This window comes from Pelodiscus sinensis, chromosome 24 (genome assembly GCF_052426305.1).
Source record: "Pelodiscus sinensis isolate ZL-2025 chromosome 24, ASM5242630v1, whole genome shotgun sequence".
Classification (NCBI taxonomy): Eukaryota; Metazoa; Chordata; order Testudines; family Trionychidae; genus Pelodiscus; species Pelodiscus sinensis.
In genome coordinates this window covers 23,239,397-23,260,374 of record NC_143075.1, presented here as the reverse complement: position 1 = coordinate 23,260,374, position 20,978 = coordinate 23,239,397, and the positions used below count along the sequence as shown (strand labels likewise).

Sequence of the window (20,978 nt, the reverse complement as noted above, 5' to 3'; positions counted from 1 at the left end):
CCACTCATGCTTTTATAGACCTCTATCCTATCCCCCCTCAGTCTCCTCTTTTCTAAACTGAAAAGTCCCAGTCTCTTTAGCCTCTCTTCATATGGGAGCTCTTCCAAACCTCTGATCATTTTAGTTGCCCTTCCCTCTCCCACCCTCTCTCTTCCCCTCTCCCACCTCCTTTTCCCAGTCTCCCCGAGTTTTGTTCAATAAAGAGAGATTCTATTTTTGACCACACGTTTTCGTTATTTTGTACATCAGGAAGGGGGGCTAGGGAAGGGTGAGTGGAAGGAGGAATGGGGTACGAGCCCCCTATGGGGGGGACTGGGCTGGCTCTGCGGGCTTCTGGGGGTGGAAGCTCTCCTGCAGCCCCCCAATTGCCCCCTCTCCCCAGATGGCAGCCTGCGGCAAGTGCAGCCAGTCTGATATGCCCAGTGTGGGCACTCAGGGCACTCCAAGACAGGACTGCTTTGCAAGCGGGGCACCCCTGAGAACTGTCTGTCCAGTGTGGGGGTCGGGTCCCTTTAAGCACAGCCCTCGGCTAGCCTGAGGCAGCAGCTCCACGCTCTAAGTCCTCCCCTGATGCGCTGCCGGCACTGCTTCCAGCCAGCCTTAACCCCGGTTCAGGGTCCACTTAATGTGGACATGCTAGTTCGAATTAGCAAAACGCTAATTCGAACTAGTTTTTTAGTCTGGAATCGTTAGTTCGAATTAGTGCTGTAGTGTAGACGTACCCTCACTCTTCTCTTTTGAAGACTAAATAAGCCCAAATCCCCCAGCCTGTCCTCATAGGTCATGTGCTAAATCCACCTCATCATTTTCATTGCCCTGCACTGGACTTTCTCCAATTTGTTCTCATCCTTTTTGTAATGGGGGGCCCAAAAATGTACACAGCACTCCAGATGTGGCCTCACCAGTGCCAAATAAAGGGGGAATAATCACTTCTCTAGATCTGCCGGCAACGCTCCTACTAATGCCCCTAATCTGCCATTAGCTTTCTAGGCTACAAGGGCACACTGTTGACTCATATCCAGCTTCTCATCCACTGTCGTCCCCAGGCCCTTTTCTGCAGAACTGCTGCTTAGCCAGTCGGTCCCCAGCCTGTCACAATGCTTGGGATTCCTCCGTCCCAAGGGCAGGACTCGGCACTTGTCCTTGTTGAACTTCATCCAACTTCTTTGGGCCCAATCTTCTAATTTCTCTAGGTCACTCTGGACCCTAGTCTTACCCTGGAATGTATCTACCTCTCCCCCTAGCTTAGTATCGACTGCAGCCTTGCTGAGGATGCACCCCATCCAGGTCATAAAGATGTTGAGCAAAACGGGCCCCAGGGGTTCTCCACTTGATACCGACCACCAGCCAGACGTGGAGCTATTGATCACTCAGCCTGACCAATCTAGCCAGCATTTTATCCACCTGACAGTCCATTCACCTAGGGCTGACAGCTGTGTCCTTGCAGAGTGGTAGCCAGTGTGGGATAGAGAGCAGGCGTGCTGGTGAATTTCAGAAGCTGTAATTCATATCCGCCTGTTTGCACCCTACAGCACAGGCCCTGGCCTAGACTTAGCTGGCTGCTGCCTGGAACAGCCAGAGCGATGCCCAGTGCCGAAGTTTGGGTTTACCGGGGGTAGAGCTACGGGTGGGGGGATGAGGAGGCGTGCCCTGTGCTGCCTTCCTGCTCAGCCAGCTGCCGGCTGCGTCAGTCGAGACGCTGACTTGTGCCGAGAGAGGCGCTAAGGAGCAGGCTTGGGGGCAGGGGCGAGAGCGCGTAGTGGGGGCCGTGGGTTCTGGCGCGCTCTGCCTAGCAGCGGGTCTCCAGGGTAGAGTTCTGGCTGGTTTTATTCCCTTGCTCAGGATTGGCCCTGCTCTCACTGCGTCTGGTCCCTGCTGTACTGGTGCCGTTGGGGGTGGGTTCGTGCCCTGCTGGCTGGGAGCATGTGAAGGGTTGAACCTGGCAGAAGGTGACCCTGGCGGCCCGGCAGCGAGGGCCCAGGCCCTGCCTTCCCCACAGGCGGTGGGCTGAGGGGGTGGGGGAGCTGTGCTTGCTTTTGTGCTAACGGGCTGCACGCAGAGTTAGCAAGAGGCTTTTATTAGAATGAACAGCCCGGAAAGTCAGGGGCTCCCCCGCACTTGGCACGCAGCCGGCTCCTCGTTGCTGAGCGCGTGGGAAGGGGGGCCTTGGGCCCCAGACAACCCTGTCCTCTCCCCGCATGCTCGCCGAGCAGCCAGCCGCAGCGGGGAGTCTCTGCGCCTCTCCGGCTTCCGGGGAGATGAATGGGGGGGGGCGCACAGCTGGCGTTGGCATCAGCGCCTGTTCGCAGGGAGGGGTGTTTGCACTAGCAGGGGGCCTGCTGGGAGTGGGCCGTGGCAGGCAGGGCCTACAGCTCGGCTCAGGCGCTGGAGGGATGGGCCCAGCTCGACCGGCGCCAAACAAGCTGCTGCCGAGGAGGGTTTGGATCAGCTCCCAGCTGACAGTAGAAGCTGCGTCGGCTTCCAGGCCCAGCCCTTCGCCTGGGCTTCTCAAGGGAGCCCGCTGCCTTCCGGCACTTTCCCCGCTAGCCGGGGCATCGTGGGGGGTACAGAAGGGCAGGGGCTCCCTAAATGCTGGGCAGGGATGGGGCAAGGGGCCAGCTGCTGACAGAGCAGGCCCGGCTGGGGGCAACCGCCCTGGGGCCTAGCAGCGGCGGGAAACAAGGCCAGAGGCAGAGTGGGGGGAGGCAGAAGTGGGGGGGACGGGCAGAGCAGGGGTGCGGCAGGGCGTGAATGGGCGGAGTGGGGGTGCAGCGGGGGCGGGCAGGGGCGGGGGTCGGAAGAGGCAAAGTGGGGGGAGGCTGGGTGGGCTGGGGGCGAGAAGAGGCAGGAGTGGGGGTGAGGTGGGGACAGGAGTGGGGCAGGGTGGGGGGGAAGCAGAGATGAGGCACGAGGCAGAATGGGGGTGAGGAGGCGGCTAGAAGGGGTGAGGTGGGGGTGGGGGATGGGCAAGGCGGGGTGAGACACGGGCAGCAAGAGGTGGGCCCTCCCCCAGGCTAAGGGTGGGGGGGCAGAGTCCGTGGGAAGCGGGGCCCGGCTGCAGGTGAGAGGCGTCTCAGGTGCTTAACGCCATGGCCTAGTGGGGAGTCTGCAGCCGCCCAGGCCCGGCGCAGAGGGGTCAGGCCCTAGTGCAGCCGTTGCCGGGTCCAGGCCTGCTCGGTCTCGGGATGGCCGCCCCGTCCGTGGCTGGTGGCTGCAGCTGGCTGAGGCTGGCCCTGGCGGTAGCCAGAGGCGCTGCGGGTGGGCAAGCAGAAGCAGGCCAGGCTGGCGGGGGCGAAAGGGGGAGCAGGGCCAAGCAGCGGGGAGGCGAACGCCGGGGCCGGGTGCGGACTGGCAGGCGGAGGGGAGCAGGGGGACAGAGGCAGGGGAGAGCGGGTTCCCAGGGGCTCAGCGCTCACTGGGGGCAGTGGGGCTGGCTGGCTCCCGGGGCAGGCTGGGCGCTGGGGGAGGAAATGGCAGAGCTGAGCCGGGAGCTGCTGGCTGGGGAAGGTTCCTGGGCTGAGGCGGGCGCAGGCTGGGGCTGGGGACAGGGCTCTAGACTGGACGAGGAGGGAGATGAAGGGGGGGGGGTTCCCCTGCTCCCTGTGGACACCGATAAACGAGCTCAATGAGACCGAGGGGGCTGAGGAAGCCGGGCAGGTACCATCCTGCAGCGGGGTGTGATCAAAGTGAAAACGCCTCCGAGACACAGTACTGGGTATGCTCAGGCCACTGGTCCCGGTGGCGCCGAGGGTTGGCTGCCCTGGCCCCGCCCCTTCCGCCCAAGCCCCGCCCCTTCCAGGGAGGGAGCCAGCTCCCCCTCCCCCGCACCTTGCCAGGGGCCCATGGTGTCAGCCCGGCTGGGGATCCCGTAGTGCTGCCACACCAGACCCGCGCCGTAACGACTGCAGGGGCCCACCGATGTGTTTGGCACCGGCCCACCAAGCATGACTCCGCCCCTGAGCCTGGCGCAGGGCTGCTGGGCCGTCTGGATACCCCGGGAGGGTCCAGGCCTTTTGCACTCTGAGCCTTGCCAATGTAACCGGCCCCCATTCACCCCGTACTGACAGGCCCTGCCGCCCCAGGCTGAAAGGGACCCAGGGAGCCGGGCCCTGGGCACAGCAGCTGCCAGGGTGGCCGGGCTGAGGAGGCGGGCGGCCTGCCCTGGGGATCAGCGTGTGCACGGGCAGGGCAAGGGCAGCCCCAGCCTGTGTCTTCCACCCTGCGCCCCCAGCTCTGAGGCGGGCGCCGCCGCCCCCGGGAACAAGGGGAACATTCTGCACCGTGGGCCCGAACAGGGGCCAGGATTGTTCCCTCTGGGGCCGCAGCTCTGGGCATTAGCATAGTCATCCGGAGAATGTGAGCGCAGAGCGAGCGCCACCCCACTGCCCCGCTGGGCAGCTGAATAATATTTAGACAGACGGAAGAAAGAGTTTAATAAACAAACCCGGCTTGTCACACGGCCGGGCGGGGGGCGCGTGGGGAGCCCGGTCGGAGCCGGGAGCGGGTTTTCCTTCCCTTGGCTTTGGGATTGGAGTGTCACAGAAACCCCCTTGGGCGTGAGGCTGGGCCAAGGTGCAGGGTTCCCACTGCAAGGCCCAAGTCAGCACCTGGCTTCCAAGTGCCCCGCCCTGTGGAACTGGCAGAGCCCGAGGCAGATGGACAGTGGGTGGCGGAGATGGCCCCTGGGTGTAGGATCAGCAAGCGCCAGTCTGCTATGCCCGGAGCTGCCGTCCAGCCTACGAGGACAGGGGGGTCCTGCCCTGCTCAGGGCTTTTGCTGCCTCCTGTTTGAGCTGGGAATTGGCTCCGGAGCTCAGGCATCTACGCGGTGCCTGGGGGGGCCGCAGCGCACGCCTAACCCCACGAGATGGGGTTGGAACCAGGGGCTCCCCAGCCAGCACTGGGGCGTTCTGGGCTGGGTCTCCCTCGCTGCTGCTAGAAATAGTCACAGGAGGAGGGTCTGGAGCGGGGTGAGCCAAAGGGCCCCGGCGGGCCAGATCCAGCCCGCCAAGTGGGTTGGTGCGGCCCGAGGAGGCCCTGCTGCTCCCTTGCAGGACGGGCGAGACTTTGCACACTCCCCTCCAAACCCAGAGTGGCCCGGGGACCGGCTGGGGGACAATGTGTGACGTCTCCTCCCGCTGCCAGGAGTACGGGTGCCGGTTCTCTTGGGGGGGGGGACAAAGACTTCACGCGCTCCCCTACTCACCAATCAGGGTCTGTGGGAGGGGGAGCAGGGACGTGTCCTGACCCCGCCCCTTCCACCTGAGGCTCCGCCCCTTCCAGGCCGGCCTGGGGCTTCTGGTCACAAATTATTGCCCACCCCTGGCCTGGAGTCTCTGACCCCCTTGACAATTCCTCTCTCCCCGAGGGTATTCCATTGTGCATCCAGAGTGCAGCCGCTTCGGCCCATAGCCTGGCCTTGGAGCGCTTGCTGGGGTTTCGAGTCCCTCGCACAGACAAGAGGCTGCAGGGTGGGGGGCAGCAGAGCGCTGCGGAGGACTCTGGCCCTTTGGGACAGCCTCGCGCTGAGCCGGGGAGCTGAGGGGCACTGCGGGGAGGGGTCGGTTCCTGGGGCCGGGAGATCTCAAGGTGAGGGGCTGGAGCGCAGCCGAGGTGCAATTCCCTTCTCAGTCCATTGAGCGTTTCCCGCCCTCGGGTGATGGCCTCCCGGAGACCGTGCAGGGGAGCGCGGTGCCCAGGTGTGCTCAGGAATGCAGGTGTGAGCAGATTGCTAATGAGCGTTTGCAGGCGCGTTAAACATTTCCAGCCCCGAGGACCGGGCAGGAAGAGCCCACGAAGAGCAGCAGGGCTCACGCGGGCCCAGGGGAGGCACTGCATGGAGAGGGGCTCCCTCCTCCGCCTCCCCTCTTTGTCAGGGGTCAAGTCGGCCCCACACCCACAACACCCATGGGTTTTCGTCTCCCTTCCAGCTGCCTCCTTCACTGCCTGCCCCGTGCTGGGCATGGCTGCCTCCGCCCCTTCCCCGCCCCACAGCCGTTCGGCCCGAAAACACGGGCTGCCCTGCAAGCCAAGGACCTAGGTCTGGCTGAAGGGCCCGCAGGAGCCCCGTGCCTGACAGGGCCTGGCACCCCGACGACTTCTCCAGCTGCCACCGCGGGAACACGGTTGGTCTCTCGTGGGCTGTTTCCCGCGTGGCCTGGACCTACAGTCCTGGCACGAGACCCTGGCCTGCTCCAGCTGCTGAAGAAGCAGCCAGTGGAAATGGCTCCCGGGTGCCTCAGTGGAAGGCCTGGGTGGGGCCTCCTCCGCGTCCCAAGGTCTCCATGCTGGTTTATCCCAGTTCTGTAAATGCTGGGGAAGCACCAGGGCAGGTGCCCCCCTCCCCAGCCCGTCTGTGCCCCGGGCGGTTGTGCAGGTGGTGCAAGGCCCAGACTGACGTAACAAAGGAACGGGGCGGGGGTGGGGCGGGGGGGTTAGTTAGTAGTTTTGAACGGCCATTGCATGTGTCCACTTGAATCGACGAATGAGCTGCTGCTTCACCGGCCGTGTTTCCTTTCGGTATTAACACAAGGCCTGCGCTCTGGGGGGCCAACCCCCGCCGCCCCGCTGCCCGCACCACGCAGAGCCTGGGGGGTACCCACACAAACATCTGTCACTCACACTCTAGGGGCACCTACCCTTACCTGTTCCCAGGGCTCAGGGGTTACCCTCTTAAGACAGGCACCCCCTTCACCCCTCCGGGGACTCACGTGTAACTGCATCCAGCCTTAGGTTCCCTGCCCCGATCTAACCAACCCTACCCCCTTTCCTGAACTGATTTCCACCAAGCAACGTAATTATACAGCAGAGAAACCCCATTACAAACCAGCCAGACCCTCCAGACAAACGGGGAAAAGTGGGAACCATGGTGACAGAATGGAGGACGGGGGTTTCCAGCCCAGCGATTGCGAAGCCGTGTCTCCTCAGACAAGCTGCTGTCACCGACCCTGAGCTCTGCTTCTCGATCTGCTGGCAGTGGGGGCCATGAGGGCCGGGTCTCCGCACAGTCTGGTGTGACACCATTTGAACGCAATGGAAATGGAATGTGAATTTGCAACGTCCCGCTCTTCAGCTAATGGCTGCTGCTCTTTTAATCTGGCTGCAGATAAAGGCTTTGGGCCTCAGGCCTTCCAAGATGCCTCCAGAAAAGGGCCTTGTCCTTACAAGGGAACGTTAACTCCTGCCCCACGGCTGCTGGCTCAGCGGACACAACAGCTGATAATGAATTAGGCCTTCAGTCATGAGCTTTTCCCGTGGGTCTGAGCTGTTCCAAACCCCATCTCATGTGTGTCGCCCTTCGCTGGAGCTTTTCCACTCCCACTCGCTCTTTCTAGAGACGGGGTGAGCGCATCTGCCCACAGGAGTCAAAATGCGGGCGCCCTGTGCATGTCCACAGAGGCATTTCCTGTCTCATTCCCTGTCCCTTTCTCGATGAGTCCCAGCAGTCTGCTGGCCCTTTTGCCTGCCCCACACATTGAGTGGGTGTTTTCAGAGAACTGTCCGCAGGGACTCCAACATCCCCCTCCGAGAGGTCACAGACCATTTCGGCCCCCGTGGCGGTAGATGGATCCTTGGGACGATGTTTTCCCATGGGCACTACCTCACATTTCTCTACATTGAATTGCATCGGCCATGTTGTTGCCCGGTCACTCAGGTTTGTGAGATTCTTTTGAAGCTTTTCCCGGTCTGGCTAGGCCGTAACTATCATGAGCAGTTTTCATACCTCCCCGTTTACCCCTTTCTCCAGATCATTTCTCAATACATTGAATAGGACTGGTCCTGGCACACCTCGACTTACCTCTCTCCACTCTGAGAACCGACCGTTTCTTCCTACCCTTTGGTTCCTGACTTTTAACCAGTTACCAGGCCCTGAGGGCTCTTACTCCGCGACTCCCCGCCCTCGGGGACCGGGTGGCAAAGGAAACCAGGCAGCAAAGGCACACGAGAGTGGGGTGGGGTTTGGCCGAGTCTGATATGAATGTGACCAGGTTGGGGGTCCATGAGACTGTGACGTAGTGGGGGTACCTGGCTGGTTTCTATGCTGCTGGCTCTGGGGTAACCCCCACTGGCCGCCGTGGGTACCACGACCCAGCAAAACAGGTTGAGTCACTATGCAAACGAGTATGGCCAGACACCCCCCATGGAGAGGAACAAAGGAAGGTGGATGCTGCCCTGGCTGGGGGGCAGGGCTGGAAGAGTGTGGGTTAGTTGCTGTCTGGGAGCATGGAGGAGACAGCCTAGGAAAAGGGGCTGGAGTTTAGGGGCCCAGTCTCCCGCATCTCAAGGGGGCCTGAGGCAGCCTAGCCCAGCTCTGTGACCAGATTCCATCTGTGCTGCGCTGTATCCTGGAGAGGCAATAAACTTCCTCTATTCCACTGGCTGGTGCAGTCTGTTTGTGCCATTTCGGGGTGCAGGAGACGGGGGACCCCCAACGCGCCGTCACAGAGACATCCTCCCAACAGCACCCACCCATGGCCAAGGAGGAGCGGGGCAGAACTGCAGGCACCAGCCAGAGCCCACCTCTCCGGTACCTGAACTAGTGACATTGGCCGCAGCACTCACAGCACATCCCTCTTCCATCCACTTCCTCCAGCTGTGTCCAGGGGCTGGAGTCTCCCTCTTCCCGGGGGCCAGTTTGCACTCCATGCCCCCTCCTGGACCCGCCCCTTCCCAGCAGCGCTGCTGGGTCGACTCAGGAACTCAGCAGGAAATCTGTAATGAGCAGCCGGTTTCTGCCTGGCAGCCAGCGTGACAGTAACTCGCCCCGACACCTCCTGCCTCGGTATTACCGCCTGCGCCCGAGTCTCTGATCTCCACCACCAGCCTGGAATTCAGCCCTGCCAGCTGCACGGCAGGAGCCCTGTCAGCTGGGCGGAGCAGCCGAGCATACGCTGGCAGCTGGAGAGAGCAGAGACCACGGCAGGGATTAGCTGCAGCTTTGTGGAGTGGGGAGGCCTGGGCAAGGCCTGTGATGGCAGGAGGTGCAGCTCCCGCACGGCTCCCTGCAGGCCGAGACTCGGAAAGGAGAAAGGGTGTTGCAACTGGAAGGCATCAGGCTCAGGCCTGGCGGCACCGGGCTCTCTGTCACTTGGGGCTGCGCAAACCCCGGCAATGCAGAGAGGAGAGAGGCCAATCATGAAACGGGGAAACTGAAATCAACTGCCCCAGATCACCCCCCCGCCCCCCCCCCCAGCAAGGATAGGGAGCGTCTGGAAACCGCCACTTCCGGGGAAATCTGGGGGGAGGGTCCAAAAAGGTCAGGCCCAGAGGAGTTGTCAGGCGTCGGTGTAAGATCACAGCCCCCCGTTTGCCAGCCCACGGGCGCAAACGCTGCTCTCCAGGGGTGCACTGGCCAGTCGGGCCTGCTGCCTCTGACCAGCATTCAGCAGCTGCAGGGCTTGCCCTCTGCCTGCCAGGCCTTCCCTGGCCCCCTGCAGGAGAAGCGGCTCTGCCCTGAGCCCCCGTTGGGTTGGGAGCCCGTGCCCCTCCCTGGCTGTCTGAAATCCCAGGACACCCCGGAGCACGGCTCCTCGCAGGCGGGAGAGACGGACGCGGGATTCCGACACGGAGACTGGACAGCCGAGGACCAGGCCAATGCGCAGTTGGGCCCCAAATGCTCCCTCTGGTGCGGCAGCCCCGGGAACAGAGGCTGCCTGCACTGGGCCGCTGGAAAGGGAGCCTGTCGGCGCCAGTCGGCACCGCGGAGCGGGCCGTTAAAGTCTGGCTGGCAGCGCTGGGGGGCGTGCGACTGAGGCAGGCCTCCTCCATGCAGCTCCCGCCCCCAGTACTGGCTCTCCATTCCCATTGGCTGAGAACTGCCATTGTGGGGCGGTGCCTACAGGCCCAAAGGCAACACGTTGAACCTCCGAGCCCACCCAGGTGCCGGGGACCTGGAGCCACTTGCTGGGAACCACATTCAATGCCGTCAGGTGCCTGCACCCCAACCCCCTGGCCTACGTGGAGTCCTCTCCCTCCCCCAAACTTCCTCCCGGAGCCCACACGCTGCCCCTCTGCCCCACCCCAACCCCCAGCCTGGAACCCCCTTCTGCACCCAAACGCCGTCAGCCCCGGCCCCACTGCGCCAGCCCAACGAAAGTGGGAGTGCTAGAGAGTAAGCAGTGGGGGAGAGGGGGTGCGGAAAGGGGAGGGGCAGGAGGGCAGTGCAGCGGTGTCTGGCTCTGTGCTATTCGAAAGGCGGTGCCGCTGCTGGAGTGCCGGGTTCAGAGCTTAGCACGATGCCAGAAAGAGAAGGAATCACCAGCTGTGACAACACGTTGGGGGTCCCCCGCCTCCTGCACCCCCGAAATGGCACGAACAGACTCCACCAGCCAGTAGAATAGAGGTGGTTTATTGCTTCTCCAGCATACAGCACAGCACAGATGTCATACAGGGCAGGCCTAGGATGCCTCAGCCCCCCTTGATATGGGGGGGGTCTCGGCTTCTAAACCCCCCAGCCTGTTGCTGAGGCTGCTTCCTCCATGCTCCCAGACAGAAACTAACTCCCTCTCCTCCAGCCCTGCCCCCAGCCAGGGCAGCATCCACCTTCCTTTGTTCCTCTCCATGGGGGTTAGCTGGTTGGACCGGTTGAGAGGGCCTCTTTGCATAATGACTCATCACCTGTCTTGCTCGGTGGTGCTACAGACAGTGGCCAGTGAGTTAGCAAGTTCCCCCCACTACGTCACACCAGCGTCAGGGGACTGGCAGGAAGATGAAAAGATCGAAAGACGTGTCAGCTACCTGAGCACCAGCTGGGGCATGCGGACAGCCGGCAGAGTGGAACGGGTTCGAAGCCAGCTGGTGGAGAGGAGCTGTTCATGAGTGATTTGCTTTACGGAAGCCCCATGACCACTGTGCAAAGCCATGGCAGCCCCCACCCACAAAGGAATACGTCGGAGTGAAGGGATGGGATTAAGGAAGGGCTAGGCTGAGTGCGGAGGGCTCCCTGGCATGGAGATTTTTGTATTTCTTTGCCTTTCTACCATAATGCAGGCACCAAAGCAGCTGGAAAAGGCCACAGGCAGTGTAGAAAGGGGGAGAAAACCCAACTGCTAAATAGCCCTCTGAGCCTGAGCCCCAAGAATTGCAGGGATCTCGATCTAGCTCATAGACCTGGAAGGGCCCTTGAGACCAGTCCCCTGCCCTCACAGCAGGGCCAAGCACCATCCCTGACAGATCTGCCCCAGATCCCTAAATGGCCCCCTCAAGGACTGAGCTCACAACCCTGGGTTTAGCAGGCCAGTGCTCAAACTAATGAACCATCCGTCCCTCTTTGTCTTTATTCTGTATGGGAAATTTTGTGTAGTTTCTTTTTATTCTTGCTATGAACAGACCTAGGGAACAGTTGGGGGAGGGGGTTAAACTTTTGTTTAAACAAACTTAGCGGGGGTTGGGGGTACTTTGGTCAAAGGACAGGAAACCAGGGAAAGGTCCATTTCAGACACAGAGTTGTGGGGGTTTGTCCAGAATCCCGTCCTGGTCCCAGCAGCCCAAAGGAGTTGCTGCAAACCCAGCCCCTATTGCAGACGACAGTGAATGCAGGTGACAATGAAAACTTGACCATTTTTTACCACATTTTTGCAGGAAGGAAAAATACTTCCCCCGGGAGCTGTGGTTATTGAGCCGCAGGAGGAAACGGCCCTGCTGCTCGCCCTGCATTGCCCTGTCCTGGGATTCATTTTCAACACAACCTCTAAGAGGGCAGAAACTCTGCAGGAGATTTTTCTCAGACTGACCTTGAGCAGCCACAGCCCAGACCTGGCCTGACTCATGTTTCCTTTCCCCCTACAAGCCGAGGTGGCCGGTATCCTAGTGGGGGAAGGCTCTGCCTTCTGACTAGCTTCTGTGACAAGGTAACTGGCTCTGGGGACATGGGGAAGGCGGTGGATGCGCTAGACCTTGACATTAGCAAGGCTTTTGATACGGTCTCCTACAGGATTCTTGCCAGTAACTTAAGGGAGTATGGATTGGATACATGGACTGTCAGGTGGATAGAAAGTTGGCTAGGCTGTCGGGCCCAATGGGTAGTGAGCAACGGCTCAATGTCTGGCTGCCGGTCGGTTTCAAATGGAGTGCCCCAGGGGTCGGTTCTAAGGCCAGTTTTGTTCAACTTCTTTATGACCTGGATGAGGGGATGGGTTGCATCCTCAGCAAGTTTGCGATTGATACTAAGCTATGGGGAGAGGTAGATACATTGGAGGGCAGGGATAGAGTCCAGAGTGACCTAGACAAATTGTAGGATTGGGCCAAAAGAAATCAGATGAGGTTCAACAAGGACAAGTGCAAAATCCTGCCCTTGGGACGGGAGAATCCCAAGTATTGTTACTGGCTGGGGACTGATTGGCTAAGTATCAGTTCAGCAAAAATGGACATGGGGTTACAGTGGGCGAGATGCTAGATATGAGTCCTTTGTAGCCAAGAAGGCTAATGGCAGATTAGGGGCATTAGGAGGAGCTTTGCCGGCAGATCTAGGGAAGTGATTGTTCCTCTTTATTTGGCTCTGGTGAGTCCACAGCTGGAGTGCTGTGTACAGTTTTGGGCCCAATAATGTTCTCGTTACAAAAAGGATGAGAACAAATTGGAGGAAGGCCAGTGCAGGGCAATGAAAATGATTCGGGGGCTGGAGCACATGACCTATGAGGAGAGGCTGAGGGATTTGGGTCTGTTCAGTCTGCAGAAGAGCAGAGTGAGGGGGGATTTGAGAGCAGCCTTCAACTTCCTGAAGGGGGGTCCAAAGAGAATGGGGAGAGGCTGTTCTCAGTGGGGGCAGAAGGCAGACTGAGGAACAATGGTCTCAAGTTGCAGTGGGGGAGGTCTAGGTTGGATATTAAGAAAAACTATTTCCCTAAGCGGGGGGGAGGGGGAAGCCCCGGGATGGGTTCCCTAGGGAGGGGGTGGAATCTCCATCCCTAGAGGTGTTTAAGTCCCGGCTTGACCAAGCCCTGGCTGGGCTGATTGAGTTGGGTTGGTCCTGCTTTGGGCAGGGGGCTGGACTCGATGACTCCTGAGGTCTCTGCCAGCTCTGGGATTCTAGGATTCTGCCTTCCCAAACCACCAGCCTGGCCCCATCCAGGCTCCATCCCCACAATAGGCGCACTGGGCGGAGTGTTGCTGACCCCGCGCACCTGCTCTCCCCCTGCTCTGGGGGTGACGCCTCCTGACTCCCGGAGCACAGGGGAGCAGAAGCGATTGTGACTATCACAGTGCACCCCCGCTCTGAGGGACAAGAGTGGTCCGGGCGGGGAGGCGCGGGCCTAGCACCGCCCCACCTCTCCGTGATGGGGGGGGTGGCCTGAGCAGAAGTGGCGGGGAGGGACCGGGCTGTAGGACAGCCTCCCCCAGCCCTACCTTCACCCACTGCCCATGCCTACAAGTTACTGGACAGTTTCTGAGGGGATTTGGTTCTGTCCCCTTCCAGCATGTCGGCGTGAGGGTGGGCCGGGTTACCCCAATGTAGCCGCGCAGGTGCCCGGCAGCATTACAGGGAAGGAGCACTTGGATTTTCCAGGCAACTTCCCGGGGCTCTGCCTAAGAACAAAACGATCAAACCCGTCTTGCGTCAAGGAGAGTTTTGTTTACAAATGCGGTGCGCCCGGATTCCATCCCGAATGCCACTTTCGCCCACAGAGCCGGCCTCAGCACAAAGCAGCTCTTGGACACATGCAAACGCGAGGCAAAGGTTAAACTCATTAACATGCATCTCATTGGCTCTCTCTGCGCGTCCAAGGGAAACAAATTCCTGCAGTCGGCGCAAAGAGGGTTCAGCCCTTGCAAATTCCCGAGAGGCCTCAGTGACACCAGGCCGCTTGTGAAACAGAAACACGGGGCCCCGATTTCATCTTGAGCTGCTGCAATTCCCTGCGGCTTCTGCTGGCGCGGTGAGTGCGCAGAGCGTCCGCAATATGGGCCTGGATTCTGATCTCTCCTGCCCTGATGTGACTCCATTGACTTCCAAGGAGTTCTTCCTGGTCTACGGGAGTGTGAATGAAGGATTCAGACCCAGCTGCTCTGCACTTATCCCCAGCCCTTTCAGAGTGTCTCTGACACAGAACAGCAGGACCTGGACAGCTTTGTCCCAGGGACTCTGCACCCCGGCTCTATTTGGGAGGGGTAGGCCCTGGCAAGGCGAGGGTTAAGGAGTGGCTCCGGCAGAGGCAGAGCGGAGAAGGGAAGGGCTCAGCTCGGTCTGTGCAGGCAAAGCAGGAGGGACTTGCAGCCTCCTGAAGAGAAGCTGCAGAAGTTCCCCAGGCAGGGAGCAGGCCCTGCAGTCAAGTGACCTTCAGCCATGGGGGAAGGCGGGAAGCAAGGCTGAGGGGAGACCTCTGGGAAGTAGCTTGCGAGCTCTCCAAGGGGATCCCGAGAGAGTCTGGTGGGAGCAGCGGAGGATCTGGAGCTGGGGCAGGATGTGGCCCAGGGAGCAGGCGTGGGGCACAATTGAATGATTGTTTCTTTTGGCCTGGGTTGGAATGTGGTGGTGCAGGGAGGGCCTGTGTTCCCCTGACCCTGGCCCAGGGGCGGCCCTAGACTAGCTGCCAGTAACTGGCGCCCCAGGCGAACCCTGCAATCGGCGCCCCCCCCCAAACTCCTCAACAATATTGCACCACCATTTGGTGCCCCGTTTAACGTGGCGCCCTAGGCGACCCCTAGTTCACCTATATGGACGGGCCGCCCCAGCCCTGGCCACCAACTCCCACCATTGGACAACGCAGCCGTTGCATCCCTCCGCTAGGCGAGGTGGCCACTGACTGTCACCACTAGGGGAGTCAGTCCAGAATTGCCAGTAGGCTGTATTGCTGGCTCCAGCTCCCCTCCCACACCCTCACTTTTGACACCATTGTAATCTAGGCCCTTTGCTCTGTCCCCTGTGAAGCCTGGGGCAGGCGGAGGGAAGCCGGGAAGCAAGGGGGAGCGTCTGCTCTGCTGGGCACTTTCCTCATTGGGACACTAAGAACTCACCTGCATTAGCAGGGTTCAGTGCTGAGCTATGTGGGCAGCTCCGCCAGGCGACATGCCCCCAGAGTCCAGCTGAGGTTTCGTTCCAAGCCCTGAGTCTCAAGGACCGACGCCACACAAATAAATGCAAACACGCGATTACGGATGTTAAATATCAATGGATTAACTAATCGAATAGTCGATGCATTTTATAGGGTGAGTGTAGCAACAGAAAGGCAAAAGGGCTGCATGGAGCCCGGGATCAGCTGGGGACTCCAGCTGATCCTGGGCTCCACAGGGCGCTGCCGCTTTGAAACGCCACATGGAGGCTGACACTGGGCTTCTCGCGGTGTTTCAAAGCACCAGCGCTGTACAGAGCCCATGGTCACCAGGGGACTCACCAGCTGATCCTGGGCTCCACGTAGCGCTAACACTTTGAAACACCGTGTGCAGCCTGGGGACACCCCTGCTGGCCCCCGGCTGCACACAGTGTTTCAAAGCGGCAGCGCCATGTGGAGCCCAGGGTCTGGCCTCAGGCCTCAAGCTTTGAAGTACCCTCCTCTTCCCCCCGTTGCTGCTTCTTCCTGTTAGGCACCCTTCGCACCCCTAGTCAAGATTGAACCCTCAGCAAGTTTGCAGGTGACACCAAGCTAGGGGGAGGGGTAGATATGTTGTAGGGCAGGGATAGGTTGGGCAGGTAGAGCTTCTGGATCCTGGGTGCTGCTGCTGGACTGCAGGTGGCCGACGTCCCTTCTCCTGGCTCTCTCATGATGCTGGGGCTGGATGCAGAGTTCTGCCAGCAGCCAGCGTGGTCTCCTGCCTCTCTTCCTCCCAGATTTCTGCAGACAGGTCCTTAGATGGGGGAAAATAATTGCCAGGACTTACTGGTACCCCAGAGTCCTTGGCAAGGTGGGGCGTGGCTCTGGGTCCCTGGAAGGGGCGGGTCTGGGGCTCTCCCCCTCCCCCCCGTGGGCTGCACTGCAGGTAGGGCCTGGTGGTGCTGCCGTCGGGGGAAGGGTCAGCGACGTCAAAGTGCTGACGTGGCAACATTTTAAGGGGCTCCTTAAAACATCGCTGCAGCAGCTGGGCTGTGTGGGCCCGTCCGGCCGCCAGCTCTTAGCGGTTTGCAGTCCTGGCTGCTCAGTCTCAGGCGCAGGTCCAACGCAGCTTGTACCCAGCCCCAGGCTGACCCGGCGGCCGGCACGCCCCTGCCCGCCGCCCCGTCCCTAGCCCCGCTGCGGCCGCTTCTGCCCTCGGATCGGGTCCCACCACCTGCCTCGGGCGCAGCATGGGAGGGGGTCGGGCTTTCAGGGGCCGGAAAAGGGGCGAGAGAGGCGCCTCTGTGGGCACAGGGTCTCTGCCCAGGCGTCCTGGCCCCCGAGGGGCTCTGGCTACTTTCCAGCCCAGGACCCCACCGCCCCCCCTCTGAGCGGGCCCCACCCCGGGCCCAGCCCCCTGCCGCCCCCAGGCGCGAGCCCCGCCTCTCTGCGCCCGGCGGCCGGTTCGGGGCGGCTCCTGCCCTGCGGGGGCCGCCCCTGGCACCGCGCGCGGCTGCCCGCCCCGTCGGGTGGGATCGGGGCGGTCGCTTGCTCGGGCTCGGCGCAGCGCGGGCAGGGAGCGGAGCCGCCCGCCATGGCCAGCGCGGGCCTGCAGCTGCTGGGCTATTTCCTGGCGCTGGGCGGCTGGGTCGGCGCCCTGTGCAGCGCGGCGCTGCCGCAGTGGAGGCAGAGCTCGTACGCGGGGGACGCGATCATCACGGCCGTGGGGCTGTACGAGGGGCTGTGGATGAGCTGCGCCGCGCAGAGCACCGGCCAGGTGCAGTGCAAGATGCACGACTCGCTGCTCTCGCTGGACGGTGCGTCCCGCCCGCGCGGGGAGCCGGGGGGCTGCGGGGCGCAGAGGACTCGGGGGCGAGAGGAGCGGGAGCCGAGGGGCACCGGGGCTGCGGGTCGTGGGGAATGCGGTGCGAGAGGCGCCGGGGGATGCGAGGCGCGGGAGATAAGTGGAGCGGGAGAACCGGGCGGGGTTGGGAGCTGGGAGTTGCGAGGATGCCGCGCACGGGGGCCGCGGAGATGAGGGCGCAGGGGATGCGGGACGCGGGAGGTCCGGAAGCCGGGAACCGCGGGGATGGGGGCGCAGGGGATGCGGGACGCGGGGCGCCGGGGGGGATACGGGGAACGGGAGATGCGTGGAGCAGCAGGCGCGAGAGCCGGAAAACCTCGGGGCATATGGGACCTGGGAGTTGCCGGGATGCCGCGCACGGGGGATGCGGGGCGAGGGGCGCCGGGGGATACGGGGAACGGGAAGCGCGGGAGCCGGGGGACCGCGGGAGATACGCGGAGCGGGAGGCGCGAACCGCGGGGATGGGGGCGCAGGAGATGCGGGGCGAGGGGCGCTCCGGGCAGGTGCAACCCAGGCTCTGTGTCCGGCCCCCAAGGCGTCCGGCCGGGGGGGACCCAAGGGCCCATTTCGGGCGGGGGGGGGGGCGGGGAGCAGCCGTGCGCTCCGGGACGCGGCTGGCTCCATCCGATTCCCGGACGCCAAGGGAGCGAGGGGCGGTGGGTTCCCGCATCCCCTGCCTCTCGCACCGCGCTGCCGACGGGCGCTCGCTCGCCAGGTGTGAGAGGCGCAGGCAGGTTGATCGCCCAGTGCCCGCAGTGTCCCGGCGCCGCACTACTCATGCCTTTATCCTCACATCGGCGGGGGGGGGGGGCGGGCAGGGCTGTTCAGAAGGGAAACTGAGGCTCGGCTCCCCAGACGTATTTAGGCACCTGGTCCTCTGGTGGGAGTTAGGTGCCTTAACACCTTTGAGTTAGGTGCCCTGGTTCCTACCACAAGCCTGGCTTAAAAATACCCAGCAAACGCTGCCTGCTGCTGCTGGGGATTTGAAGCCAAGTGGGAAATGAGATGAGCCAGTTTGCTGGAGAGGAGTCTACACGCCCAGGGAGCTCACATCCCGCTCCTGGGACCTCCGTCCTTTGCCTGTAGCACGGCTGGGTGAGAGGCAGCATCCCAGGCCTGTTACAATGTGGGAGCAGAAGGTAAATGAGTGAAAACAGGCCCTGAGGACGGGAAGGGGCGTTCTGCTTTGGGGAGCCCCGTTAATGCTCAGCCGGCTGGAACCCGAGGGAAGGCAGGTGTCTGAGCTGAGCGTGTGGCTCCCATTCCTGCTGGGAAGAGCTCATTGTGCAACTGAGCAGGAGCATCACGCCATGAAGTGGGACTCAAAGCACACGAAGGGCTGGGCTTTTCCCCGCTCACGGAGCTTTCCCTGATCTCTCACTTTTGCCCTGCTGAGGGATTTTCCACCCTGGTTTTCGAGCTGTGGGGATAGGAGGCCACATGCCTTGTTTGCCACTGGCACACGATGGCGTTCAATAGGCTGGTGTAATAAATCCTTAGTCCCAGACGAAGAATTTTTAGGCTCAGTGCAACAGTGACCAGGACCTCAGGGCCCCACGTTACGTGTGTGTTCGGTGAGGAGTCCAACACAGCGTCCAAATTTCAGCTCCTGCCGGAGGCTCACGGTTCTGTGTGAGCAGCACCGGGCTGCGTTCTTTTGCTTGCATGGCATAAAGGGCGTCTACTTGCTCCTTTCCCCTCTTCACCTGTCAAAAGGCCAATGAGTGGCAGGCGGGAGGCGTTCCTGCGTAGGGAGCTCGCTCAGCCGGCCTGCTGTTCTTGCTAGCGCTAGGGTGACCTGGTGTGACGGCGCGTTGGGGGTCCCCCGTCTCCTGCTCCCCGAAATGGCACAAACAGACTGCACCAGCCGGTGGAATAGAGGAAGTTTATTGCCTCTCCAGGATACAGCACAGCACAGATGGAATCTGGTCACAGAGCTGGGCTAGGATGCCTCAGGCCCCCTTGAGATGGGGGAGACTGGGCCCCTAAACTCCAGCCCCTTTCCCTAGGCTGTCTCCTCCATGCTCCCAGACAGCAACTAACCAACACTCTTCCAGCCCTGCCCCCCAGCCAGGGCAGCATTCCCCCTTCCTTTGTTCCTCTCCATGGGGGGTGTCTGGTTCAACAGGTTTGGCGTCACCTTTGCATAATGAGGTTTTCCCTGCTGGGTCTTGCTCCAGACAGCAGAGGTCACCACAGCCCAGCAAGTACCCCCACTACGTCACACCTGGATGTCCACAGGAGTCTTCCCCGAGCCTACAGGCGGCGATGTTGTCCCCTGACAAGGTCACTGTGTTTCTCTCACAAAATGCCTGGAAATGGCGTCGGCAACTTTTTCCTGCCAACTTGTCCAGTTAAGACCGTTCCCACACCCCAGACCACGTTTCTTTTTGTCTTAAGACGGTTCTTGTCCATCTTTTCTGGGGTCACAAGTGGATATAAAGTACTTGGCGGCATTTTCACCCTCGTATTTTAGCCTTAACTAACTCAGTGCATGCAGCTCCTTCCTGGCCAAATTGCGCTTATTTTTGTCACCTGTTTTACATGGCCTGCGTAAGGGATGACTCAGGGTGACCTTTTGTCCTCTTCTGTCCCTTTCACTCAGACAGGTTTTAAAATCTATCCCAGGCTCCAGGGGCTAAAACAACAGAGTCTAAAGCAGGGGTGGTAATAATATGGCGGCAGTTTGCCAGAGCTAGCCCCCAGCAGGCTGCCACAGTTACATTTACCTGCGTGGACACAGGTACCGGAGACTGCAGTTCCCATTGGCTGCAGATCGCCATTCCTGGCCAATAGGAGCAGCAGGAAGCAGTGTGGACCAGGATATCCTTTCCTGCAGCTCCCATTGGCTGGGAACAATGATCCACAGCCAATGGGAGCTGTGATGGCCCATGTCTGTGCAGGTAAATATGGTCGTGGGGCCCACCAGGAGCTCACCCTGGCAGACTGGATTCAGCCCATAGGCCAGTATTTGCCCACCTCTGGTCTAAAGCACTGAGCATTGGGCTCGTGTGAGACTGTGTGTATGGATCAAATCCAAGCCCAGTGCTCTGGGGCCACAATTTCAGTGCTCCCACAGCTGGTGTCTTTTCTGCTCCCAGACAGCTGGGCGGCTCTTGACTCCACACACCCTACAGCCCTGGGGAACAAGGCTGGAAGATGGCAGGGGGGTGGCCACACTGGGCAAGTTCAGTGGCTTTTTTAGTCTCAGATGTCTGCCGCCGAAGACTTCCTGCTGCCCACACTGAGGGTTTTCAAAGCCACTCGGTGGGTAGCTCCGTAACTCAGGTTACAGCGGCTGACAGTCCCACGCCAGAGTGTGTGTTGGATCGCTGCAAGGTTCTAGTAGCCACTTCACACTCCAGACTCTCAGATCTCCCACCCCAGGATGGACGGAGGTTGCTGCTGACACTGACTCCGCCCCCCCCCTTCCCCAATATCACAGGCCAGTGAAATGAACAGGCAGCATGAGAGACAGAACGGGGAAAACAAAAGGGATAATCCATTTGGAAAGTTGTTTCTCCCCCGACCTGAGGACTCCAAGAGGGCCGCCCAAGATACGTAAATATTATAAATAGAATGGAAACATCCCCCTGAAAACCCTTCAGAGACAGAGGTGGAAAGGTAGGGCAGAGCCAAAACGTAAGCAAGGGAGGTTGCACCAAAGACACCTGTTGTGAGAGAAATCAGCCAAGGGGAATTTGATCAGTGAGTCAGGGGAAACAAGCCAGCCCATGGCACGTGGGATACATGGCACCCTGGGGGCTGTGCTGGTCATGGTGCCTTGGCGAGGTGGGAGAACTGGAGCTGGAGGCTAAATTCCCCCTCCCCCGCCCCGCCAGCCTCCGAAGCCTCCACCTTGGGTTGGGAGCTTGACGAGCGGGGGTTGGGTTGTGGACACTAGATGGGGGGGTGGCTGGCAAGAAGGAGGGTCCCGGAGGTTGGGAAGTGACCTGTTTGAGGGAGAACCACTCCTGGACGGGTCACGATGTGACCACTGGTGCAGAACGGCTCCTCAGTGAAGAGCCAGGGAGCACTAAGCCTGGGAGACCCCACCAGACAAGGTGACCGTGGGGAATGGCTGCTTGGCACCCACGACTTAGGGACACGAATAGGTGCACTCACCAGCGCAGAGAATCGGGGCGCTGT

General features: G+C 61.0%; 1 protein-coding gene across 2 annotated transcripts in view; it reads left to right on the top strand.

Annotated features, from left to right (window-relative positions):
- Positions 1 to 16,416: 16,416 nt before the first annotated feature.
- Positions 16,417 to 20,978, top strand: part of CLDN19 (claudin 19) — a 55,108-nt gene continuing 50,546 nt past the window's right edge. Inside the window, exon 1 of one of the 2 annotated variants that reach the window (XM_089773058.1) lies at positions 16,417 to 16,782. In XM_089773058.1, coding sequence (XP_089629184.1) covers positions 16,560 to 16,782 — 223 coding nt within the window. In that variant the 5' untranslated portion in view covers positions 16,417 to 16,559. The remainder of the gene's footprint in view (positions 16,783 to 20,978) is intronic. The other variant, XM_075906194.2, reaches the window with a different exon arrangement.